The sequence below is a fragment of the Zeus faber genome, assembly GCF_960531495.2.
Source record: "Zeus faber genome assembly, chromosome: 1".
Taxonomy (NCBI): Eukaryota; Metazoa; Chordata; class Actinopteri; order Zeiformes; family Zeidae; genus Zeus; species Zeus faber.
The window spans coordinates 45,526,537-45,553,767 of NC_137193.1; the positions used below are offsets into that span (position 1 = coordinate 45,526,537).

Genomic DNA, 27,231 nt, shown 5'->3' on the forward strand with positions numbered 1-27,231 from the left:
ACACCTCGGCGCGCCGTGCTGCTGCTGCTGCTGCTCCTGCTCTGCTCTGCTCCTGCTGCGCACCTTACAGGTACTTTCGGTTCGGAGCTTCAGCGGAACCGAAACAAGCGGGCGATCAGAACCCGCAACATTTGCATCTGCAATCGACTCGGACGACCAGCTTCTGTAATGCCTGTAAGTGAGTGTTCGTTTCGTAGGCGTTTATTTAAGTTATAAACCACCGATTCAAAAGGGCTAATTTAAGTGGCACTACATCGGGGCGGGATGGGATTGAATATTAAATGAGCAGTAATATTTAGTTGAGTACATTGTGATGGAAATGAAAATATCGCCACATCAACTGTGTCTGCCGTGGATGGGGTCAGGACATGAACGGGCATGCCCGTGTGTTGTCACAAATGCAATGCGCCGTTCGGCCTTGCAGGGGGCGCCAACCTGTATGGTTGAGTTTATTCACAGGCTGGGTTAAGGCGCGCTGGCAGTTTGGCAACCGTTTTTTTTTTTTATATACAGTATATACTTTAATGAAATGTTGAAAGTATTCCTTGAAAATTGCAGCTGGCTAGGGACCTGATGCACCCCGGCTTTGCGGAGGAGAAGAGGAAACATAAGAAGAAGAGGCTGGTGCAGGGCCCCAGCTCCTACTTCATGGATGTCAAATGTCCAGGTAGAACCTTCGACCTCTAACCTTTAACCTTTACCGTGGAGCATTCAACCCGGAGGGCATGAATGAAGCGACCAAGAGTGTCTTCTCGCCCTCCTTCCAGGCTGCTTTAGGATCAGCATCATTTTCAGCCACGCCCAGTCTGTGGTGCCCTGCGGAGGCTGCTCCCTGGTCCTGTGTCAGCCACAGGGGGGGAAATGCCGTCTGACCGCGGGTACGATACGCACTTTGCTTCACTTATAGTCAAATATATTGTAATTACTAGGGCAGGTTGCTGAATGAAAAACAATCCATATTTGAAAACTGGTACTTTCTTTGGAAGTTTTGCAACCATTCTGTGCTTCAATCACACTGCCCGGAGCAGTTTAAAACATCCCATAATCTATGCATGACTGTCTTCCTCGCTGTAACTTCTCAGTAGAGAGAAAATGGCTTCTTTGTTTTTGTTTTCTTCAGGTTGTTCCTTCAGGAAAAAGCTCCGCTGAGCAGAGGAGTGGACAAGTTAACCAGCCGTTCATTGGCATAAACATGGATCTAAGACCTATAAGCTGTTTATGGCCACACCAGCACTTGCTGATGTGGGCAGATGAGGGCTGGCTGATGGTGACAAAATTAAATATCACAATATCGTTTTGTCACATCTCAATATCGATAATTTAATGACATTTTGGGCGTATTCACAAGGGAGACAAGCCTTAGTAATGTGGATATTATAACCATTGATTAGAGCGCCTAGAACAGTTTATGAAGTACAGAAAATCACATTACCTTCTGCAATGTGGTCTTAAATACAACATTTTACAATTTCACAATATTACAATAACCAATGTCCCAGAGGATATCTGGTCTCATGTCACAATGCTGACTTTTATATCGATATATCAGCCAGCCTTAGGCATATTACAGCACATAAAACTGTTTGAATCCTAAAGAGAACTTTTTTATTATTATTTTTATGACATTATTTTGGGTTAACTTTATATACTTCTTTCTTTCCCTGCAAAATTTCCAAAATATAAAAAAGAATGTCTATATGAATGTCTTGTGTATAATAATGCAGGCAAACTGATTTGTACATAAAGATTTTACTCTGATAAAAAAAAAAAAAGATGTTTTAAACGGGCTTGAATCACCATGAATGCAAAATAAAAAATGTCAATCCAGCCGTATTTTGTGTAAAAAATGTTTTAATTAAATTGAAATCGGACAAGGGTCGGGCAGGCAAGTGAATGAAATATAACAGATCTTTCCAAATGTGAGGGTTTTGTGTGGCACGCTCACATTGTCCTTCATAAACATCAAAATAACATTTTAACTAAGTATTCTGTTTCGTATGCGAGTTCTTTGGTTTTTGAGTCTCACATTGGTGTGAAAAGAAGTACAATTTCAAATTAAAATACCTAACATAATTCTACTATATACAATAAGTATTGTTTACAAAACTTGACTGAGGATCCAGTGGTTTTGGGTTTACTCAAATAATAACCCTATATACTGTATACTATAATGCTAAGAAACTGAATTATGCTGTAATTAGTGGGTAATCACACGCAGAATTTCCGGTGATCGTTCTCACGAAAAGGTGGTACAAGACGCAGGTCCACTGTTCGCATTATCGTTTTTTTTTGAAAATATGAATGATTTCTAAAAAAAAAAAAGCGAGTGATTTTTATCATGGAGCCACAGGTCTTTAACAATTGAAAGCATTTGCATAGGCTGGTTCTGAGCGAGCAACTGAAATTAAATTAATCCTTTTTATGACTGATCACACCTCAACGTTTGATTATAAATTTTAATTAGCCAAAATGTTTCTTATGAGGTATACAGCAGGACTGACAAACATGACCCTGTATGGTCGTCCAGTCTGCGTCCAGGAAGATGGCTGCTATTCCTCCTCACTCCTCTAGGTGTCACTAATGAGCCATACTCTAATGGACACAAACTATATAGTTGTGAATCTACTGCATATGTGCATGAGGAATAAACAAATCAACCATTTTAAGTGACCAGATCCAAGGTCCTTTTGTTTTGTAAATATAATCATTGTCCATTGTTTGTATAAAAAAAAAAAAAAAAAAGTGGTCAAAATTGTTTCCAGAGAGAAATATGGAATAAAATATGACAAGAAGAGAGATAATGAAGGTGATGGTTTTGGAATGACTTTCTAATTTTAATATATATTTAAAAAAAGAAAGTTGTGCCTTATAGGAAAAAAACAACAACCATCAAGGGTGCACATTTTAAGTTAATCCTTTTTTTCCGTTGGGGGGGGGGGGGGGGGGACAGGTTTTTTTTTTTTTTGTTTTATTTTACAGTTTAAAGTGTGGAATAAAGTGGAAAATTGGTGGAATGTAACATGACGATCTCATCCTGAGATTATAAACTGTTCAGCTCCTGCAGAGTCTGGTCCAGGACTTGGTGCATGCCCAGGTTCTCCTCTTTGGCACTTGATAATTTCTCTGTGGAGAAAAAAAAAAAACGAAACAAAAAAGGAGAGTGTGAGCTCTTTAAATGAACCGCATCGTATAACGCTGTTTCGACAAAGCAACACCACACTAATTAGTTTTTTTAAATTCATTTGGAGATTTTTTTTGTACCATGAATTGAACAGATGTTTTGCATAACGCCTCTGGTGGTGTTAAGTTGCTCTGCGTGCAAACATCCCAAACCACACACGATATAACCCTAATAAAACGCTTTTCAGTTTAGTTTGCATGCAGAAACGCTGACGGTAACTGTCAGATTAGACACAATCTTCGTTGTACTGTGCTGTTAAATTCACACATATTATTACACAGGAATCTGTAAGAACCTAATTAGGTGTGTTATTTTGGAAACCACATTAAGGGCAGATGGGGTGAGGTGCACACTACGATATTTCATGCGAAATCTCACCTTGTAAAATGCATATGGCTGATAACAGAGAAAGCTGACGTACAGATCATATCAACTGTTTGTCTGTTTACATACAGTATATGACACAACACATTATAATGAAGTCTGCGATACGGTGTGAATGGCGACCAAATAGAGACAAGAATGTCGCAATGAGGAAAAGGAAGAAGGTTTTTTCATAGATTTAGCTACTCTTTATAGAGTTTTTGCACAGTAAAGTGAGAAAAAGGCACAGAGAAATCGATAGGCAGACATTTTGAACAGATGATGCAGAAGTCCAACCAGAGACGCGCTCCAGAGAAGTACAGACATGAAGACGGAGATGTCGAAAGAGAGAGAGAGAGAGAGCGAGCGAGGGATTTCTCCTTCTACAGAGAGGTCATGTCATTGAGGGCATGGTCCAGCTCCTCGCTGATGGCCTTGTACTTCAGCTTCTGAGCGTACAGTTCATCTGGAGGTCAGAGGTCGGCAGGACGCACGGACAGAGACACATAGTGGCAGGAAGCAGGAGTTGAAAGACAGATTAGCGGAGGCAAAGAGGAAAGAAAGGGGGGATGGAAGAAAGAAAATAATGGATCAGCGTTTTTCTTTTTTCTTTTTCAAGATGCAGAAAACAAACAGAAAGAACGATACAGGTTTAAATACGGTTTCACGCTGAATACGAAAAATGCGTCTGACAGTGGGACCCTCCCCTCCCCTGGTTAAGCGCCACAATATGTCAGGGAAAATGGGAGAACTCATTTTTGAGTAGTTTGCCCAACTGGACATTTACCATGTTCCATAAATAAGAGCTTCAAACTCCCTTTAAATATAATTTTCAAAGTGCAAAAAAAAAAATATATATAAAATGAGATTCATTGATAGTGAATAAAATGACATCCAACATTAATAACGTGATTATTTTATATACGTTATTTACTTACAGAATCCAATTCTAATGAAAAACTTGAATGACGCAGCTTCCGTTCATACTGAATGACCGAAACTTGACACAAGAGTTGGACATTTTGAACGCATCCCGGAGCCTCAAACGCGCACGGGAAATTCCGCACCGCCGTGTGTAACATTTTTTTCCCGTGCAGAATCCGAATCCGCCAAAGGAATTAAATGGACTTGCGGTTTGTTCTCGTTATCTGTGAGATTTGGTGTGAAGCAGCATAAAGGGTGAGAATGATGAAATGAAAACATGTTACAAACCTTTTCCTTCCAGCATTTATTCACCCGTCCTTACAGTGGTAACTCCATAAACTCAGTCGTTTTCGGACAACGCTGACCCCCCAAAAATGTGTCAATCACATTCGGTCCTTTTCAGCTCTAACACAGACCAGTTCTTCTTGCATTTTCAGCGGAAAACGACCCGATGCACCGCGATCTGCACTGGAGATTCAAACCGACGCTTTATGAGCTTACGGAGGAGTTTCCACGACCGCCTTTCCTTTCCACCGGAAAAAAAAAAAAAAAAGTCTGTGAAACGGGACACCCAGGCTGCTTTTTGGGTTTCTGGTCAAAATATACCGTGTGCGAAACAGGGACGTTGTGTTGGGACGCCGAGTTCTTGATGGGACCGGACAGTGATGGAAAACGACACTAAAACATCCAATGGGAGTTCAGAAATACAGAACTAGGTCCTGAGGAATGTGTTTTTTTAGGTCTCACAGATCTGTCAGGCGACTGAAACAGTAAATATTTCAGGCTTCTGGTCTGGACTGCTTGTATTACTGTACGCCACTTGTATTAGTATTCCCCAGTACTGTAACTAGCTAGGCAATACTAGTTAGTTGTGTGCATGTGCTATTTTTTATCAAATTTGAATGTGAATCTCTTTCTAGACCGCACTGTATTTTACTGCTCTGATGCCTGAATTGGCCATTAATAAGTGTTATCTTATCTCATATCTTATTATCTTATCTTATCTCCAATTTTGAAAGAAAAAAAGAAATAAGTTTATTGTCACCAAATCTAAAAATCAATATAAACATCAATGCCTGTGTATTGCATACCTTCCAGGTCATCAATAGATTTTTCCAGTTTGGCCACTGTCCTCTCTGCAAACTCTGCACGGGTCTCAGCCTGACAACAACAATTAAATAGATCAAAATCAGATACAAATGCGTCTGTATGTAAGGTACATATGCGTGTATGTGTAGTTATAGCAACAAATACCCTTTGTAATACTGGAACAAAGACAAGCAACCATTATTATTTAAACAGAATTTCTATTATATTAACATTAAACAACATTACATAAACATTACTGTACAGTATCACTTTATCAATACTCTAATGGGATGGAATGAAGCTAGAACTATGTTTCAGAGTGATGTTGTCGGTCAAAAAATAACAGGCAACTTTAAATCATATCTTGTCAGAATTGCAAAACCTAATTAGGATGAAGTCGTTTGGAACAAAAAGACAGAGCTTAGCGCTGTGACCTCACCTCCTTCAGTTTGTCGCTTAGAACCTTGATTTCCTCCTCATATTTGTCCTCCTTCTCCGAGTACTGTCGTAACAGACACATAAACGTTATTAAAAAACAGATTTTATTCCAAGACCACGCCCCTGCGGAGCAACATGACCGATAACACTAGAATTGGAACTAGAATTAGAAGTAGAACTATAGAACCACGCTGCCTGTGACGGGGCCAGACGCCTTTCTGACCTTCGGCACTTTGGCCTTCGTCTCTCCCTGTGTGCTCACTCTTACTACCGCATTCCCAGTTAACTACAACATTCCTACGGTTCATATAGTCCTCAGTGCATTGTCTGTTTCATTGGTTTCCGTTGCAGGACTCGGGACTTCCCTTGGCCGTCTGAGGGCTTCGGGTTAGGAGGAGCCGTCAAGGTCCCTCAGGTCAGCAAATAGCAATTTATTAATTGCTTTAATATATAAAATGATGTGTATATATGCATCTATCACACATGTGACCAAGTCCCTCTTTTACAAGTCCCGAGTAAGTCCCAAGTCATTTTGCCTTGAGCAAGTCAAATCAAGTCACAGGTTACAGTATGTCAAGTCAAGTCAAGTCTAGTCGAGTCTTTGGTTAAGGCAAGTAAAGCCCCAAAGTAAAGTCAATTTTTTTCACTAAGATACTGCAGTCTTACCTGCAGTATCTGATCTTTATGAAGAGAAAAGACAACGGGTTCGTACCTGTCTAATATTGATATTATTGGCCAATCTATCTAACCTGTTCAAAAGGTATGACAATGAATTTAATTTGTATTATAATAATGGATATTCAGTAAAACTTATGTAATCAAAAAAAAAAAAAAACAACTTTATAAAAGCTTATTTATTTCTTAATTTCTTCTCAACCAAAAACATATTCCCTCCCCATCGCTTTTAATCAATGAAATACTGACAGCCACACTACCAGATCAAACTAAGTTACATTGCATCCCTGGACGTCTGTCTGCCTGTTTGCAGAATATCTGAAAAAGTTATGAACGGATTTATACAAATTGTTTTTATTGAATGAAAATGATTGAATGAAATTAAATTGAATCTGAAAGTCATGACTCTTGGCACAATCGTGGCTGCATGATGATCTGATTTGATCATACTGTGTGTGTTTGTAACCAGCGGCACGGTAACAAGTGCTTCTTCGTTGAAAAGGTCAGGTAGCGAGGAGCTTGACTGACAGCGGGGCCATCAGATCATGACAATGCCCAGTAACCCAACGTTACACTGACACTTGACATGTGAACATTGACAACGTTGAGCATTTTGATATTTTATTTAATATTAGGGCTGTGATAGGGGCTGATACTGTATGGCGATAAATATCGTAAGACAATAGAAAAATGTATCGTCTATACATATTTTTTTAGAGCCAGATTGTTGTTTTTTTTATATTTGAGAACATTTAACTTACAACCAAACAAATACATAAAAACAAACACAAATAACTTTTTGATAGAAAAAAAATATAAAAGATGAAATTAAATAAAGAAATTATTTAATTTTTTTTTCCAAGTTCCAGTGAACGCAGCATCCGAGTTTCAATCCCTTATTGCTTGGACGGCCGTGTCCGTGTCTCAACGTGAGTGTAAACAAACCCGGATGGATTTGTAATGCCTAGTCGGAATTCTGCGCTTATTTTGGTGAATAACTTAAAAGTAGTATAAAAGAGACAAGTACAGGATAAATAATCTTGTTTTTTGTTTCTTGTGCTTATTTAAAAACTGCTTTATGGCAAAATGTGTCGGCAATATGTGTCAGTCTGCATCTACATAATCAGCAATATGTACGGCAATTATTTGGAGTCACCATGGTTCTGTAAACAAACATGGAGCTTAACACAGAAGAGAGAAAAAAACACCGTCCCTTGTTTATCACTTACAACTTCCTAAACACCAACTTTTTATTGATAAGGAAATCTCAAATTGCATGATGGCACCATTCATGGATTGTAACAACATTTGGCTGTCTGCTACCAAGCTGCGACAACATGAGGTGAGGGGGCCCGGGCCCAAACAAAGTACCTTTTTGTTTACCGATGGCGTTTTAGTTCAAGGTTTCAGTGAATGAAAGTGAACACTAACAAGTAATTTTCGTCATGTCTCAGTAAAGTCAATTCCCAAGTCTTTAACTTCCAAGTCCAAGTCGAGTCTCAAGTCAAGTTGCAAGTCATCAAAACAGTGACTCGAGTCCAAGTCACAGTGACTTGAGTCTACATCTCTGATATATACTGTGTGTGTGTGTGTGTGTGTGTGTGTGTGTATATATATATATATATATATATATATATATATATATATATATATATATATATATACACTTATTGCCTTATTGATTCATTTTACTGTTTTATAAGTCTATTTTAATAATATTATATTATATTGTACATATTTTCTATATGAATTCTTCTGTATTTTCTTTTTTTTCTTTTTCTTTTATCTTTATTTATTTGTTATTATTTACAAAGCATTTGTATCTAAAAAGTTCTATATAACTAGATTGTATTATTATTATTATTATTATCATTATTATCAATTATTATCAAATTGTCCTTTGAATGTGTACTTGTGAAGTCCATTTAGAAGGTAACTGATACAGAGCTCTATAAATTAATAAGATTCAATGTTGATGCGTGTGTGAACATCCGCAACCACCCCACGTCAATTTCTCTGTGATGCACCTCAGAGATGTGGCAGTTACATGTACAAAGGTAGGAACTAGGCACAGCACTGTACTGTGACGCTGACAGCCTGATTAAATCCTGCGAAGGCTCCCACATTCCTGCAGAGCAGAGTCATGGGGCCGGTGGTTGTGATGGTAGCGCGGCCGTGCCGTCATGCTGCCACTCTGTGCCAGGGTGATTGGTTTGCAACCACATCATTCTAACGGCTCAGTATCAAAGCAGTGGTGTCATTACAGCGTCCTCTAATCAAATGCGGACAGGGAAAATGACGGTAATATTTTGGTTGCAGGTTAGGGTCAAATTGTATCCTAACCTGGTGGTACGGGGAATTACATAAGACCTGAAAAGAGGGAGACACCCTCAAATTATTGTCCAGCGAGTCAAAATAAGTACTGTAAGGGTGCACAGTGGATGGCAGATGTAAGATGTAAGGAATCCTATCTGGGTCCAACTTGGCAATATTTCCTTGCCTTTGTTTTTAATAATATGAACTATAGCATGATTTTAATGACTGCATCAGGCCAATTTTGATGTATTTTACCTATTTTTTATTACAGTCCATATTTTTCCTTGATTCTTGTTCTTGTACCCTTTTAAAATGCCAATTTTGAAACCAAACTAAACCCAAGTGAGCTCAAGCACAACACATAAAAGTAAGTCCATGGGAATTGAATGGTTCTGTCTCTTGTAAAACTACACGCTCACCTTCTCAGACTGGGCTTCTAAGGACTTGAGGTTGTTGGTCACGTTTTTCAGCTCGTCCTCCAAGTCGTTGGCTTTACTTCATGAGGAAAAAATGTAAAACATTCAGCTTGAGAGTCATTGAGAGTGTGTGTGTGTGTGTGTGTGTGTGTGTGTGTGTGTGTGTGTGTGTGTGTGTGTGTGTGTGTGTGTGTGCATCTGGCGTGCATGCGTGCGGGCGTGCGTGCGTGTGTGCATGTTATTGCACTTACAGCTCTGAGACCTCTGCCCTCTCCTCGGCTCTCTCCAGTTCTCCCTCAAGGATCACCAGTTTACGGGCCACCTTGGAAATGAGAGGAAACGAGAAGGTGTTGAGGTTGTCATAAAAACGGCCCAAAGGGAAACAGAAACATAACGTAGTGTGTGTGTGTGTGACAGACATGACAGCAGTGTGTCGTCGCAGTTCAGTGCAACGTCAACACGTGCACTCCGATCCTCAAAAGGTGTCGAACTGAGTAGAATCTCACAAGTTCTAGACATTTTCAACGTTGGGGGTCTAAGACTGATATATTGGTTGATGTGTTTTCATCGAAATGTCATTAAATGGGTTGGAAATATATCATAAAATATATATAATGACTTCTGGGGCTGGACAGTAGTATATTATCAATGTTTTTTAATATTGATTGATGTCAATAATCATCACGATATATATTGAATAATAATAATAATGCTCAATTTACAGTCTTAAGTGTTTTGTTATGGCTTTATGTTACAGTCCGAAAGAGTTCCCGAATCTGCGATCTGTGATTAGACACAAGGATGTTTGGAGCGGACCAAGGGATGCTCTCCAACTGTGTCAGACCAGATGTCATTGAAAATCGTACTTACTACTACTTTCCTTAATGGCTCTCCTTCTGCGGGGATGGCAGCGTCATCCCCACTGCGTGCTGCCCGGCTGAAGAGCGCCGCCGCAGCCAGGGAGACAACGGAGGAAGCCCCTGCACTACAGCTGTACAATTGCCTATAAGTGTCCCATGGTTGTCTCTCTGCTGTACCATTGGCTATTCATGTCGCGTCTTTGTAGGTAGAGGAAAACGGACTCTGTATCGAAACTGTATGTAAAATAAATCTCATAAATATATTGTTATTACATCGTGAAAATTATCGAGAGTTTTATGGCACAGCCCTAATGTCTTCCCCCTGGAGCTCCCGCCAAGCTCTATGATGTAATTAAAGTAGCAGATGTGACGCTCAAATCCATAGAACCTCAATCTGTTGCTTATAGGCCTGAATGTGAATTGTAACGCATACAAGTTGTGCCTGCTGGCTCCAAAATAATAATAATAATAATAATAATAATATTTATAATAATAATAATAATAATAATAATAATAATAAAATATTCTCTAAATGCTCTGGCGACCGACTATGGGGGTCTGGCTCCACAGGTTGGGAACCACTGTTCTATCCAGTCCACTGAGATCCATCTGCTCAGACCAGGTCCTGAGCTGTACGGTTCTCACCTCCTCATATTTACGATCCGCCTCCTCTGCGATGTGTTTGGCCTCCTTCAACTGCATCTCCTGAATCTCCATTTTTTCCTCGTCCTTCATCGCCCGGTTCTCAATCACCTTCATCCCTCTGGTCGGAGAAACACATTGAAATTGGGATGATTTGAGGATGGAGAAAAAATCATGTGCAAACAACTGCAATAAATTGGACCACACATGTCGAAACACACACATGGTGGTTATCGTGATATTGTGATATGGTTAAATGTTCTCTTTAAGGAGCACACACACGCATGCACACACATATGCCCTCACACGCATAAACACACACTCTGTCTCTCCCTCACACATGCACACCCGTACACACACACACACACACACACACCCTTACATACACCCATACTCCCATCCATTCCATCTTCCCTCCATTCCTCCCCCACTCCCCTTCTCTCCCTTTCGTCTCCCCTCCGTTCCTCCTCCATGCCCCTCCTCTCCGTCTCCCCTCCGTTGCTCCTCCACGCCCCTCCGTTCCTCCTCTACGCCCTTCCTCTCCGTCTCCCCTCCGTTGCTCCTCCACGCCCCTCCGTTCCTCCTCCATGCCCCTCCTCTCCGTCTCCCCTCCATTGCTCCTCCACGCCCCTCCGTTCCTCCTCCACGCCCCTCCTCTCCCCTCCCTCTACCCTCCGTTCCTCCTCTCCTCCTTTCTTCCTCGGCGCACCTCCTCTTCGTCTCCACTCCCCTCCTCTCCCCACAGTTCCTCCTCCACTCCCCTCGTCTCCCCTCCGTCTCCCCTCTATTGCTCCTCCACTCACCTTTCGCTCTCGTCCGCTGCCTTCTCGGCCTCCTCCAGCTTCTGCAGCGCGGTAGCCAGTCGCTCCTGCGCCCGGTCCAGTTCCTCCTCCACCAGCTGTATCCTGCGGTTCAGGCCCGCTACGTCACCCTCCGCCTGGGAGAAAGGAGACAGATTCGGTCATTTATTTATTCATTTGTTCATTTATTTGACCTTAATTTTGCCATTGAGACGTGAGGATGGGATGGAAGCCGAGAAAGAGGAGAAATAGGGACAGGGAGGATAATAATAGGAGCAGAAGGAGGGGACATCTTGAAGGAAATGAGGACAGCCACCTGTAGTGGTCATAGTCAGTTTTTCATTTTCATTTTCACTCTGTCTTTTTTTAGGGGTTCGTAATGTGCTTTTTAATGCTGCTGGGTAAAACTGCTGAGACAAGTTTGTCGTACAATATTATAATGGATCACAGAGTGGAAGTCCCCTCCCCTCCGACTTTTTTTTGTGACAGCAAGGTATCATTTTTTATGTTCTCTGTTTTCTGGATCACTTGCTTTTTTGTTAAAAAAAAATTGAGCATATATACATACACAGAATATGTCACCTTGGGAGTTATGGTGACATATTCATAATCCCAATAAACAAATACATTTAGTTACGAGTTGCACTAATATCCTCCTTTAGAATCACTCCCTGTGCAAAGAAATTAAAATAACACACTTGTTCAAAATTCTCATAACAATTTTGAGTGAGTGTCAGACAATGCCTAAAATTCCAAAACAATGTAGGAATACTGAATACTAAATAAATATTATTTTGTTTTTGTTGAATATTAATAAAATGTATAAACATTATTTGAAAGATGTGGCTCCAATGTTTTCAAAATATGTGAGGGAAATGTCAAGAAATCCCATTACTAACAATTCTTATTTGCAGGTTATATTCACTTAGTAGGTCAGTAGGTATGGTAAGTCTTTATGATGGCAAACTTATACAATCAAAAAAAATTTGACCCCTATATATAAAATACTTAATAGTACTCTTTAAATGTGGAACATGTTCCCTTTTTTTTCAGAACTTGCATCCATACACTGTATGTATAATAATTGAATCTCCGCGACTTAAAATCAAATTTAAATCAAGTGCTTTGAAACAACACTAAACTCTGCTGAAGAATAAATAAATTTTAAAAATCCAATCTGCATCAAAAGAAACTGAAACCCGGCAACATGTTGTTTGACCTCTCCGAGGAGGATCGTGTTTCCTAAATTGACGGCGGAGGAAGAAACGACAGAAAGGAGACACAGCGAGGAAACTAGAGACAGCTGGAGACATTTACAGGATCTTTCATATCCTTCCTTTTCATATCTCTCCAGTCTTTTTTCACTAACATTTAATGATTTTAATACTGAAAGATGCTCTAACAGCTGCATCAAATGCTTTTAAAATAGTCATTGTCAGCTGCTGGGGCCAAAGAATTGGGTTAAGTATTAAATATTGTAAGAAGACAAATATACTCCTCCTCCTCCTCCTCCTCCTCCCTTGGTAAACAGTCCAGGGCAGAAAACAAGAAAGCCAACAGAGAGAACTCAAACACTACTATATCTTTTTATATATTTGACTATTTGTGTTTTGTATTTTTCGTTTATTCGTAAATATATTTGTCCGAAAATTCTGAATTAGTATGTTTAACTTCATGATGAGTGGCGAGGTGGAGTATTAAAGTTTTTGTTTGTTTTAGCGGTGGGTTTTGCCCGAATCAGAAGCTGGTATGTATTTGACGTACTGTGTCATCACACAGATCACAATGTAATCACAGAAAGAAACTCAAGCCAATTCTCCGACACTCAGTAGGTCAGTGAGTCACGATTTAGTCATTTTGTTTGTCTGAAAGGTAAGAGAGAGGGGATCAGTGGTCAATGTGTCATTCATTCATTCATTCATTCATTCATTCATCTGGGAGGTTTGAGGTCACTAGCAGAGATAGAAGAAAAGGAATACTTGGCTTAGAAGAGGGGAGGGAGAGAACAGGCTCCATGTAGAGCACAGGGGGGAAAAGCTGGAGCTAATGAGGTCATTTTGTGCGGAGCTCCATCCTGTTCCGTTCCATTTGCTCAGAAAACCTCAAGGAGCCATAGATTCTCACACAGAGGTCCAAGCAACTTTCCCTTTGTCATTTGTCAAGTCTGCAGTTAGGTAGTGTGGTTTCTCCCACGTATTTTATGAGTCCCTCTAAAATTTTCCTCTCTCACCCTCCCCCTCCCCCATCTACTTTCCCAAAACACTGCCCTGCCGGGCCCCAGACAGACCCCATTCCCATTGACCCGAGAGAGGAAATCCATGAATTCAAGCTGAAAATCAATTGAAAAGCAGAAAAAAGAACAAAACAACATAATAAATTGTAAAATCAACCGTGATCGATGGAATCTCATCGCCCTATTTTTTTCCCCCTCAACATCTGAAACATTTGAATATTAGACATGATGTGAATTCGGCCAGAGCCTGAAACAACAGATCGAGTTATTTCCTCAGTGAAGCAATGCGCTGTCGTCTGCGCACAAACAAACATCCCATTCATTCACAAGCTGCAGGTTGAGCAACATGGGCACGACCGACGCTGTAAAAAAGGCCCAGGCGAGCACACACTAACACACACACACACACACACACACACACAAAATACCTCAACATGTGCATGAACACGTCACACGAGAGCACACACACACACACAAAAACAACCGTGCCCAGTAAAATGCCAGTCATCAAGAAACACAGGAACAACCAGGGGTTTAGAGGCTAAAACAATGAGCCATAGAATGTCCACACACACACACAGTTGACAGTGCACGCCAGCTGGGGTGGGATCTCCTTATCAACACCGGTGGTACAGTAAGAAACACGTCCCTCCAGATGTGTCCACAAGCCTGGGATCCTGAGAAATGTCCAAAAAAGAACGGGCCCTGAGACATGCTGGATGTACTGGGAAGTAGAACGGCATCCAAAAGATATTTAATCATTAGACAACCAACCCCAGAGGGTGATGGTGTTGAAAAGGTTGCATTTCACAGTGTGAGTGTGTATCAAAGAGCCTGCCTGGAGAAAATTAGGCTGTTGTAAAATTAGAAACGCAGTGCAATTTGCGGCAGATCTGCCCATGAAGTATCCCCTCATTCCTTCGCTCCACTGCCTCATGGCTACTTCCTCCCTCTCTCTCCCCCTCTCGCTCTACCTCTGTCCTCCCTCCCTCTCTCTCTCTTCCTCTGTCTCTCTCCCCCTCCCTATCTCCCTTTCTCTCTTCGACTCTCTCTATGCCCCCCTCCCATCTCTCCCTCCCTCTCCCCCTCATTCTCGCTCCTTCTCTCTCCCCTCCCTCTCTCTTACCCTTCCTCTCCACCCCCCCCCCCACCTCTTGCTCCCTCTATCTCCCTTTCTCTCTCCGGCTCTCTCTCTCTCTCTCTCTCTCTCTCTCTCTCTCTCTCTCTCTGCCTCTTCCTTAGTCACCAACTTCACATTCTCCAGCTGCCAGGGAGGCACGCCTTATATGGTAAAACCCTGGAGAATGTTTGTGGTGGAGTCTCAGAAAGATGTTAGCAGTGAGCGCACACACACACACGCACGCGCGCACACACACACACACACACACACACACTCGCAGTTCTAGAAAAAGCTAATTGCAACCATCTGTGGGGACTAGAAATGAGGGGAAGGCCAGATGTCGCGCCACAAGAAGATGCTCTGTTGGGACGTCCTCACTCGTAGAGACATTGATCCAGTTTTTGAACCCGAGAAAATGGACGACACCAATCCGGGTGGGCTGTTCCAAAAATAGCAGTGATAAAATGCAGCAGTGGTGTTTTTATGAGAGCATAAATGTATGTCAATCGGTATCAAAACATGTTTCTAGCGTGATGAAGATGACTAAATGAAAGACGCTTTTTAAACCGAACAATCAGTATTAGCCCCGTGGACATTTTTTCTTTTGCTATAACCACATCATTTTGGAATGTTCTTTATTTTTCTTCTGATTAGTTAATTCAGAGAGATGTGGTGACTTTGTGAAATTCCAGATAAACACTATTGTTTAAGCAAAGTTTCTATTTGCGACAAAGTATCAGTATCTTTTAAAAGATCTGAGATCTGAGTTTGTTTTTTCAAGTAGTTTTTGAGAGATTTTGTTTACAGAGTTGTCTCAGGCATTTTATCAGAGACAGATTCCACATTGAATCCCTCCAATGAACTGCTGCACTTAATTGTTTTTATAGTCGCGGCTTAAAGTGACACCAAGGACAATACGGCTAATATTAGCACACATCTGGACCAAAGCATTCTAAATGGTTTCTTTGTTTTCCCCCGTTTCTCTCGTCCACCCTCTCTGCTTCATCTTTGCTCTCTCTCTCTCGCTCTCTCTCTCTCTCTCGCTCCCCCTCCTTCCCTTCCCTTAACTAAACAAAGTCCTGCCACCCTTTACTTACTCTTAATCATGTAAATGTATAGCTAATGGTGGTAAAAACAACATCATTAAATACTCCATTGAAGTGGATGTGCCAGACATCTTAGATAGTTTATGCCAACGCCTTATTTTTTTATCCTGCAATAACATCCCTACGAGATGGACCCCTAATAAGAAAAATACGGTTTGGGTATGAAGTAAAACACATTCACTGCAATCATATTAAACAATACCCCTAGAGGTCTATCTATATAATAGGAATTAAATGAAGCAAGATGAATTCCCATGTGTAAATACTGGCAACAGGCAGTAGTGATTTCCCCCTCATATTTATAGCTCATAAAGGAAAAATACAGAGGATGTAAACCTAATAATTGGTTCATTCCAGAGCGCTCATTCTCATTCTTGCCACTCAACACTGACCGTCCATGCGTCTGTGCACATCAGTTCGTCCTCCCATGGTATATACTGTATATATGGCTATTTTATAAGGACTGGATAGCCTGCAAAAAAATACCATAAACTGTCTACAAGGCTGCAGTGTTTCCAGAGGAGACGTGATGAGGAGTCAGGGTACGTACAGTGTCACAAAGAGCTGTGACATGCCAGTGAGGTGTCCTACATCCTCATACTAGGTTCTATCTATTTTGCCTTCCATCAGGCTCTTGAAACCAGTGGTTTCATCTTTCCACCTGTGGCCGGTTATAGATAATTGATCAGTATTTCCCAGGCGTCAATAAGACCATGTGGCCTCCTGGCTGCCAAAGGGTCAAACAGCTCACCAGTAAAACTGTTTACAGCTCTGTATATCATCAGACTAATCTCATTACGGCTGGAAAACACAGGCTGGGACCTGGGGTCAGATGGAGAACAGCTGCTCTGGCACCGTGTCACGCTGCCCATCTCACTGGCCCCACACCTCCATGCGCACAGTACACACCTGCAAATGGAATCTCAGCATTTTTGTGAATTTGTCAAATGCACCTACAGTGAGCTCAGTGTCGTTAAGTTCCCTTTCAAAATACCACTTAATGTCAGACATTATTGCCAATTTAGGTTTAAGCAAGTTGTACTTGATCTCCATTTACATTGTGTTTTTTGCTTAAAAAATAACCCACAGCCTTGGTGTTCTAAAACAGCGAAGCCACTGGTTGCGGAAATTGGAGGGTTCTCCTGCCAGAGACTGCCAAAACATCAGCATGTGGCAGTTATATTTGGAAAAATTAGCTATTCCCAGGGAAAGAGAAAGTCCGGCCTAAGATAACAGAAGAAACCAGGAAGTAACTTTTTCCATCGAGTGTGTATGAAGAGCAGTGTGAAGGATTTATACCCAACACAAAGAAGTAAATAGATGCAAATCTCTTCAAAGTTTGGAACTCACAGCAGCAAAAGAAAATAGTGATTCTTAAAATAAGCACTTACTTAATAGGAGGAGTGTAAAAGACATGCGTGTTGTATTTTAATGTGAAATAAATGGAATTTAGGGTTTGATTAAAAGTAGTTGCAGTTAATTCAAAGAATCATATACAAAAGCAATGTAAAAAAAAAAACAGAAAAAGTTAAAATAAACTGGTTGTGGGGCTGGGCAATAAAACTATACGACACAAACAGTTATTCATACAGCAGAGAAACAAACATGTTTAGTAAAATTTGAGGACACTTCTCCAGGGGTTTCCATATCTGAATCCCATAAAGAGTTGTCGCGCCGATCCGTGATGCACATATTATTTTTCACATGTTATTATCGAACATGAAGTCGGACCAGTGTTTGGGGTCCAGGAGGGGCTTCCTCAACTCTCCCCGGCTGCGGCACTCTCCGGCCGGGCAGAACGCAGCAGGGATTAGGCCCCCAGCACAGAGCGCCAATTCGGGAACATTTCGGACTGTTCTCAGACGACAATGATGATTATATTAAATGTAAAAAATATATATTTATATATAATTTCTTATTTATGTATCTCTTTTTTTTGTTTCACTATGTATTATTTAATTGTATTTATTCAGTGTTTGATGTAAAGCCATGAAAATCCACTAAAAACTGTAAATCGAGCATTATTATTATTATTATTATTATTATTATTATTATTATTATAATAATAATAATAATAATAATAATAATAATAATAATAAATAAATATTGTCATAATTATCAACATCGATCAATATAAAAAACATATTGTCACAAACATAATTTGGCCATATTGTCCAGCCCTAATTGGTTGCCATTGGTGTTGTAAATTGTGGAAAATAAAATGATCTCAAAAGTATTATTAACAATAAATAAAAATGCAATTTTTATTTCTCATACATTAAGTTGTGCTCTAAATGTGGCTGTAATTTGGTCATGTAATCACTGGATAGGAATGACCGGCCTCAACAACAATACACAATAAACACACACACACACACACACACACACACACACACACACACACACACACAAAGACATCTCCGTGCCAATCTGGGCTGGGCCATGGGGACAGGAAGTGCTGGAGTAAAACCACAGGAAGTGAAGGATGTCCTGGGAGGGGCGACATGGCTGCCATGTTTCTCAGAGCAGCAGGCGTGTAGTTTCCTCACTTTTCCCGCCTCTTCCCATTTCCTACCAAGTAACTTGGCTGTTTCCCGGACCATCCCCCAAAATTATTATATTATAAGTATAGCACAGCAATGAGCCCCTTTCCCACATGGAATCCATAACATTTCTGGATAAAAAATATCCGGCAAAGGCAGTGGGTAGTCATCCCCGCATAGCTTCCTTCACTGAAAAGTTCTATATGGAGTCTCTTCCCACATTAGATGACTGTTATGGATACACTACGTAATGGGTTGGGGTTAGTACGTAATGGGCAGTGTAAATGCAATCGTTTGAACAATTTGTCGGCAACAGATGCACAATCTGAATTGGTTTTGTTTTTTTCCCCGGCTCTCAGAGACCAGCGCTTCACTTCTCGTCTCCCCGCCCCTTCCCGGGTGGGACTTGGTGCCCTCTGCTGATGGAGCTGGGACAGAGCCCCCAACCCCAGACGCAATAACTCGAACCCAATGTTATTAAAACAGTGTGGTCATTTTCAACCTGTCCTACACACTCTCCAGAGAAGGAACGTTCTCCACCTGTTCTACATCTCCCTGTCCACTCGCTCCCACTCCGGCTATGGGCTTGGGGCTTGTGCCCGATGTCACTGGACAGCACCACTAACGCTAAAAGACACGGCTAGGCTCTGGGTGGCATTTCTAAGAAGAAAAACAAGAACATTTAAGGATATAAAGACCTATAAAAACTGGATGTGTCTCAGTTTCTCGTCTTTGCAGCCAAGCGCCACGCTTCAGATCGTACTCTCTTTTTTTTCCCAGAATATTTTTTTTTTGTATTTGTATGAAAAAAATATTCGCAAAAACCAACCATTTAAGCTTTATTTGGATTTGGCTCCACCCCTACTTCGCGGCAATGTTACTGCCTCCTACATGATGCCAATACAGAACATAGTCAGTAGATTTTCGGCTTTACCTGTATACGACATAAAAAAAATTACTGTTACTGTAATGACTCCAGTGCCAAGTACAGACACGCTGGAGGGCGTGTGCTATATTAGGAAATATGAACCCCTCACAAAGTAGTTCCAGTTTCGCTGTTCTAAAAATCTCCATTCATTAGATTGAAAACCTTGTTTCAGACTGTTTCGCACTCCTGCGTTTCCCATTAAATTCATATAATGTACATTTTACTGGCCGTTATCTCTTACCTAACAATCTTTTTAAATTAAAAAAAAAAAAAAAAAAAAAAAAAAAAAGCACATATTTCCAGGTTACGTCATGTATCTGCGATGCATGGCTGAGGGCCTATGTCATGTCTCCTGCGGTATCAAAACCCTCCTAGAAACAACATTAATCAATTACTTCCCATTTGGGTTTGCTAAGGGTTTTTTGTTGCCTCCACATATTCAAAGGATGATTCATTACCTGAACAGGCTCAGCAAGGTTCCTGTTCTGACCCGCTCCTTGTTCAAATGAAAAGGCTTGTTGTGCCAAGACATTACTCTGGGTTTGTCCCAATTATTCACATATGGGGTCATACAAGCCTTGAGGTGGCCAACCACACAAAAGCGCCCTTCTATTTGTCTTTGAACCATAATGGGCTTTTTAGGAGCTCAGGGTGCTGCTCGTGCTCCGCTGTAAAAGTGTTGAAACCTGGGAGTATAACGCTCAATTACCCGTGTTCATTACATCCGACGTGCAGATGGGGCCAGAGGTTATTATTATTATTTTGTCGACCGAGTGCTCAATCCTTTTAAAGCACATTACTATAACTACTCTTTGCAGACTGTGTTGATTAGATGTCATTATTCAAAAGAAAAATATTGGCTTTTATTGAATAAACCATTAGATTAAATATGTAGAAGTATTCTACAGAGATCCCCGTGTGTGTGTTTGTGTGTGTGCGTGTGTGTGTGTGCGGGCGTGCGTGCGTGTGTGTGCGTGTGTCAGTGGACACTAGGCTGGAGGCTGTGTCTGCTGTATTCATGGCCATAGACATTATATAGTAAAATTTGCCTGCTGTCAAACATTTTGTTCACAGCTAGTCGGGTTACACTGTACGATGGTGGGAATAGATGAACTGTTACTCACTACCTCATGGAAATAAATGAAATGTGAGTCCTCCTATAAGTGTGAATTAATTTGGGTGCAAGAAGACCCTGGAGGACTTGTTGACAATTGCTAATAACAGCGCCCACATTGTATTGCTATTCTTCAGCAAGCTGACATGACAGAGTGTGGAGGTTAAACAAAAGCAAATAATAACCAGCTCTTCTGTTGAGTGTGGGACTCGAGAAATCATTCATCAAACCATTCATCAAATCATCGAAAAGTGAGTCCAACATTCTGAAAGATGAAGCCACGGTGTCACCTTGGCCCCCCCTGTATTAGCTGACTAGTCATGATATTTTGAATCCTGCTTTGGGTTTTTCTAATAGCCTCCTAGGCTTGGTAAAAATTTTAAAAAAAAGTTGGTTCAACTCATGAGTTAAAGACTGTAAGCCAGGCCAACTGCTTGGTTCTCTGTCATGAGGGGAAAACGCTTCTACTGTAGGTTCCTCATCCTCTCGACTGTCCTATCTTTACGACGGCTTTTCCTGCTCTTGTCTCGTCTTTGTCTTGGCTGTCTCTGATAGGTCCTTCATCAGGAAAAAAAATTCTTATGCAAATGGTATTTCATTATTGCATTATTACTTTCTGCAATAAAACAATATGAAACAAGCCAAGACAGTTGACATGTGACTCTCTGATAAGCTGCGCTGCTAAGAATTTACTTATGTTTCAGAAGATTTCCATGTGGTCAGTATAAAGGGAACAGAAACTAGATCGGAGATCAAAACACACTGTGTTGGCAGTGTTGCTGAAACCATCTCTTTGGAAACCAACCACATTTAAGCCAGTCATTGGTCTATACAGACAATGTATATGTCAGCCTGTGCTCATTATTAATCTTACAAATCATATCCACCTCCAGTTGATGCGCACGGAAGCACTCTTAATCCAAACCTTATAAATAACTAATAGTCACTACCTGCTCAAATATCTAGGATGACCACAGTGCACACCAGGCAACAGCAGAGGAAAGCGCACATGCGCAGTGGGGCCTCTCGAATAACATTTGCTGTGGCCTTTTGGTCTGGGGGCTGAATGAATAATTAAAAAAAGATAATAATTTGAACAAAGGATAAATAACGTTCCAGGAATGAGGAACGAGGATAGACCCAGACTGTCTGTATAGAGCAATAATGAAAAAGTAGTTTAATTGAATGGAGAGAGAGAGAGAGAGAGAGAGAGAGAGAGAGAGAGAGAGAGAGAGAGAGAGAGAGAGAGAGAGAGAGATAGAGAGACAGAGAGAGAGAGAGAGTGAGAGTGTATGGATATGGATATTTTAGGATGTCTACCTATTTATATTTGGAGGCGCAATGTTGACACATTTCTTTCTGTATTTTACTTTAGCGTCACTTATTGTACTTATATTCTTTTTTTTTTTATCTTCCACTTACTTTTGGCAATATAAACGTATGTTTCCCATGCCAATAAATCCCTTTGTATTGAATGTTAAATATTGAATTGAGAGAGAGAGAGAGAGAGAGCGAGAGAGAGAGAGAGAGAGAGAGAGAGAGAGAGAGAGAGAGGAGCCATTACAATTACACGCAGTCTATGAAACTCTCACTTTTTCCCGCAGCTCCCGTTCTGCGTCCAGCTCTCTCTGCAGGACCTGAGCTCGGTCCTCGGCATCGTCCGCCTGCTGCTGCAAACACTGGATCTTCCTCTTCACCGCGTCCAGGGAGTTTAGACCTGCCATCGCGCCGCTGCTAAATGGTACTAAATATCACTAAAAAGAAAGTACCCCCCCAAAAAAAACAACTAAACGTGGCCTAGTGCAAAGACGTCGCCTCTTTGGTCAAAGCCCAAACCAGTAGGCTGATGGACAATATATAGAGAAGAAAATACGTCCCAGAAGGATACAGCCGGTCAAAGTTAATTGGAATGAAACTTTTTTTTTTTAAGTGCAAAGAAGTTATACAGCCGAACCAAGAGCCCAGGTCTTTTCCAAGTGTCTCCAAGTCGGCGTATCAGTAGAAATGTGAAGTTTATCCTCTGGAATGTAGTTGCGGCGCGGATGCGGATAAAGAGGCTGAATGACGCGGCGAGTCAGAGGCTCAGCGCTGCAGACTGCCAGCCAGAGGGGGCGTGGCTTTAACGGTGACGTCATGGCATGAGGCGCCAGGGGCGGGGCCTGTGATAGCTGACTGACGTGATCGTGGCCCACGCTCTGGTCCAAAGCCCTTGTTCCACTTGTTTATTTGTCTCGTAATCTCATTTTAGACAGATATCAAAACCATCAACGAAATCAATCAATTAAAAGATGCAAACAAAAATCATGTCCATGTTCTTTACAATTCAAAGGATTTGGAAACGATATGGTTTATAAAAAAAATATACCCAGCCATTATAGTCATATATACTCATTTACTATTTGACGGAATTTTAAACCTTTGATTCAAAATTCAAAGATTACAAGACAATAAGTTGGCAAAGTGATTCACATCCTCATAAACTACTACAGTTCAAATCTATGCTTACAAAGAAAGTCAAATGGTCATGAAGTGTTGAACTTTTAGCCTAAATGCATCATTGATCAATAACTGTGTGTGTGTGTGTGTGTGTGTGTGTGTGTGTGTGTGTGTGTGTGTGTGTGTGTTATTTATGGTTCTATTTTAGACTTATGCTGCTTCGATTATGTTATCTGCCTGGTCTCAGTTATGTTTACGTTAAAATTCCCCCTTTCCATTTCCGTCCTTGTTCCATTTTCATGACTGGCCAGTGAGCGAGCGCTGTCTGGTGCACACGCCAAGAGGCTGAACCTCCTCACCTCAGAACACTCTACTTCGAGCTGTTTCTCTTTCTGTATGCGGTTCTGTTCTGATCGGCAAGATAATTTATCTCTCTCTCTCTCTCTCTCTCTCTCGCTCTCCCTCGGAGCCTTACCATCTCAGTTTAAGTCCCTGTCTGACTTTGCCCTGTTGCCCCATGCACCGGAAAAGCTGGAAGCATTGATTTCATTAGACACAGGCGTGTGGGGCTTTCTGTTTGCCTTAGCTGCATTCCAGGCATTCCAGGTCCCCCGCCTGCCCTACGCTTTCTCTCCTTGCCGTTCCACCAGCGTCCAGCAACAGTCGGCGCTGGACTTCCAAAACTAGCATTTCTGTCAACGTCACTGTGGTCATTATCATCATAAGTTCATCACTGTTGACAGAGAAAGCCCTAGGAAGTCCCTACACACTTCCCCCATTACAGTTATATATCGTAATACTATTATCTCAATTACTCATAATTTATTCACGTACTGCTGCTTTGGCTGACATACATAAACTGGTGGACGGTCGAGATGGCCCACAACGCAGAGCAGGAAAGGTGCCTAAAAGGAATCCAAAATGGTATTTGGAGTCATGCCTTTTTGAATTCCACAAGGAACCTTTCAGACCAAGGTTCTTTCAACTCATCTTTTTGCTTTCTTTTGATATGACACATTCTGTTTTCATCTAATTGCCCTTGTATAGACTTATTTGCAATCGTAAATAAACTATAAATAGTTGTAAAAATAAACAAACAAACTATGGCATGGTATGGCTATTTTCAAAATGTTATACATTATAGATACTGCAGATGGATGGATGGATATCTACAATCCAGTAACGCAAATATAATTGAAGAAGCATTTTATATCCCATATAAGGAACATTAAAAAACATTCACTAAATAAATTGGTCCTCCAATGGTTTTTCTGGGAGCCTGTTGAAGAACCGTCATCGTAGAACGGGTATTTTCTGGTCATAAATGATCTCGCAAGCTATCTGATTCTTGGTGAATTCTAATGTAAACCACACAGTCCATCATCCCTGGCGTGTCTGGGTCATTTGGCGAGCTGTCCGCTCTCCCTGTCCCCACTGACTTTACCTTCTCGAGGCTCATAGTTGGAGTACAGATGCATAATGAATTGACTGATGCCTCCACTCAGGGCCATCAGGAGCGGTATTCATAGCAGCAGAGTTTGAAAACTCCTCAAATGTACTAAAGGTTGCCTGAGAATTGTTTTTTTGTCAGCATGTACCAGTCCGCTGTAGACCCAAATAGCAAATTCATGAATAATAAATGTATTATTTGTATTGTATTTACATGAATGACAATCAAGATTTGTTTTCAATTTGTCTGGACATACAGTCACATTTGAAATAAGTTAATGAAATTCATTGAAAATTATAATTTCCAGAAGTGTTTTCGGGCTGTCTGCGGTTTCTTGACCCAGTTTTTCATGGAACACTTTTTGAGAACCCTGGCTTTATTTAAATGCTGGCAGAAAGCAAAAGGCGCGTCTCCGCTCCTGTCTTCTTTATTGTCCCAAAAACCCCCGCTCTGCGCTGCATTTCCCTGGGATATCCTCGACACAGTCCAAACAATACAACATCCTGTAGATGACTGGGATCTGTCTCACTCTCTGTCCCTCGCTCCTGCTCACTTTTTCTCTCCTTCGCCCTCTCCTTTTCTCTGGCGTGTTCTTCGACCCACACAACACATACTTGTGGAACCGCCAGTGACAAATATACAGCGCTGTCGTTTACAGAAGTCGCCTACGCTCCGTCCGTGGTTTTGCAGATTGCGAGTCGTTAGTGACAGAGGAACTTACATTTTGTCTAATTTATGAGACAAGCTACTTTCACTAAACGTAAAATGCTTGATCAGCAATAAATCCCCCAAACTCATTTTAGAACCAACTTAGAGGATCATGTTGTTTCTAACAGCATGAAAAGTGAGGATGTGGCAATTACTCTGTCATGAAAATGCCCGAGAGAAATCCCTGGCCATAAATGGAACACTGGAACTTTAATTTAAGCAGAACAACAATGCAAGAGCAACATGTACTGTCCAAGCAACTCCTGTACTGCACCTTTACATAGAGGCAGAGGAATGGAAATCCACTGGTTATCTTAAAAGCAGCATTCACAAGGGAGTTTGAAAACCAGAATGCAAATATACAAAGAGAGACTTGATGAATCGTTGTTAGTTGTGCGGCGCAATTATCAGCCATGATGATGGTCATTTTATAACTACTGTTTAGATGAAAACATAGTTGTCTGTTAAGCAAAAAAGTGTTTTGAGAGCGAGCTTGTGTGTGTGTGTGTGTGTGTGTGTGTGTGTGTGTGGGTGCACGTGTGCGTGCGTTCGTGTGTGTGTGTGTGTGTCTACAGTGTATTCATGTGTTCATCTTTCAGGACTGGCTGCACAAGAATGTAACAAAACAACCCCACTGTGATGGACTCCAGGCCGAGGCTGATCAAAGACCACTCACAGCTGGTGCTGGCACCCAAATAGTGGAGTAATGGGCCATGGCAATTTAGTGTGTGTGTGTGTGTGTGTGTGTGTGTAAGTGTGTGTGTGTGTGTGTGTGTGTGTGTGTGTGTGTGTGTATGTGTGTGTTCGTCTGATTGTGTGTTTGAGATCTTCTTTATTTTAAATGTATAATTGGAATTAATGGATTATGGAATCTATTGTGTTTAAATATTTGAGTAATTCGCTAAAGAGGAGAAGTGTCCCCATGGTAAATTTTTTTCGCTTCCCTTTTTCAGATCTTAAATCAGTTACACTTTAAAAGTGAACTGAAAACCAAGCCTGGAGTGTGTGTGTGTTTTTGGGTGTGTGTGCTCCTTTGGATTTGCATGTGTGTTAGTGTTTATTGTATATATGTCTGTGGATGCATAATCGTGTGTGTATGTGTGTGTGTGTGTGTGTGTGTGTGTGTGTGTGTGTGTGTGTGTGTGTGTGTGTGTGTGTGTGTCTCACTCACGTCTGTGGCCTGCTTCTCGGACAGTTCCAGTTTCTCTTGCGCGTCCTTCAGGCCCTCGGTGTGTTTGTCCAGCTCGTCCTCCGTCTGCTTCATCTTCTTCTGCAGGTCAATCAGCTCCTCCTCAAGCTGTAATTTAATAATATTACAAAAATAATTTCTAATATTATTATATCTTTATTATTATAATATTGATATATTGTAATATTTATTTTATATATCCGTCAATCTTTTTGTTCAAAAATCCCATATTTTAAACTTATTTTCGCCGGCATCACTATGAGAAACAGCCCTTCACTGTATTTGTGTTATGAATGCACTCCTATATTTGGTATTTCCAAATAGATCTGGCCTCTTTAAAGATATTATACAGCATTATAATTTATGCTATTCTATTATATTGTATTCTAGTTAAAATGACTTTATATTGTATTTCCCACACAGTGGGAATCAAATTGATATACCTGTCTAAATAACCTATTGATATTCAGATTTATTTTGCTTTGCGAATGATCTCGCTGATGCTTTTCCTCCATTGTCAGTGCATAATTTCATTGTAAATATTTCCTCCGTCATTTTCCTGTTCATTTGTAATTTCAAGATGATTTATTAACTATCGGTGAAGTTTAATTATTCGGGTTAATATATATCTGTACTGAAGGAGTAGATCAGTCCACGTTTGATTGACTATTCATATTGTTCGTTCTTATAAAACACACAC

The 27,231-nt window shown here is 40.9% G+C and overlaps 2 protein-coding genes across 5 annotated transcripts in view; one reads left to right on the forward strand and one right to left on the reverse strand.

Moving 5' to 3' along the window:
- On the forward strand, positions 1-1,833 carry LOC307233205 (small ribosomal subunit protein eS27-like). Its single transcript, XM_080004447.1, has 4 exons — positions 1-174; positions 559-667; positions 768-878; positions 1,121-1,833. The coding sequence occupies exons 1-4, from the start codon at positions 169-171 to the stop codon at positions 1,147-1,149; spliced, it is 255 nt and encodes an 84-aa protein (XP_079860573.1). The 5' UTR covers positions 1-168; the 3' UTR covers positions 1,150-1,833.
- The window catches only part of tpm4a (tropomyosin 4a), a 27,501-nt gene continuing 2,103 nt past the window's right edge, over positions 1,834-27,231 (reverse strand). The window contains exons 2-9 of one of the 4 annotated variants that reach the window (XM_080004412.1): positions 26,514-26,639; positions 11,708-11,841; positions 10,908-11,025; positions 9,654-9,724; positions 9,406-9,481; positions 5,997-6,059; positions 5,560-5,629; positions 1,834-3,123 (exon numbers count right to left, since the gene is read on the reverse strand). In XM_080004412.1, the coding sequence (XP_079860538.1) occupies positions 3,041-3,123; positions 5,560-5,629; positions 5,997-6,059; positions 9,406-9,481; positions 9,654-9,724; positions 10,908-11,025; positions 11,708-11,841; positions 26,514-26,639 (741 nt within the window). In that variant the 3' untranslated portion in view covers positions 1,834-3,040. The other 3 variants (XM_080004413.1, XM_080004414.1, XM_080004415.1) reach the window with 3 other exon arrangements.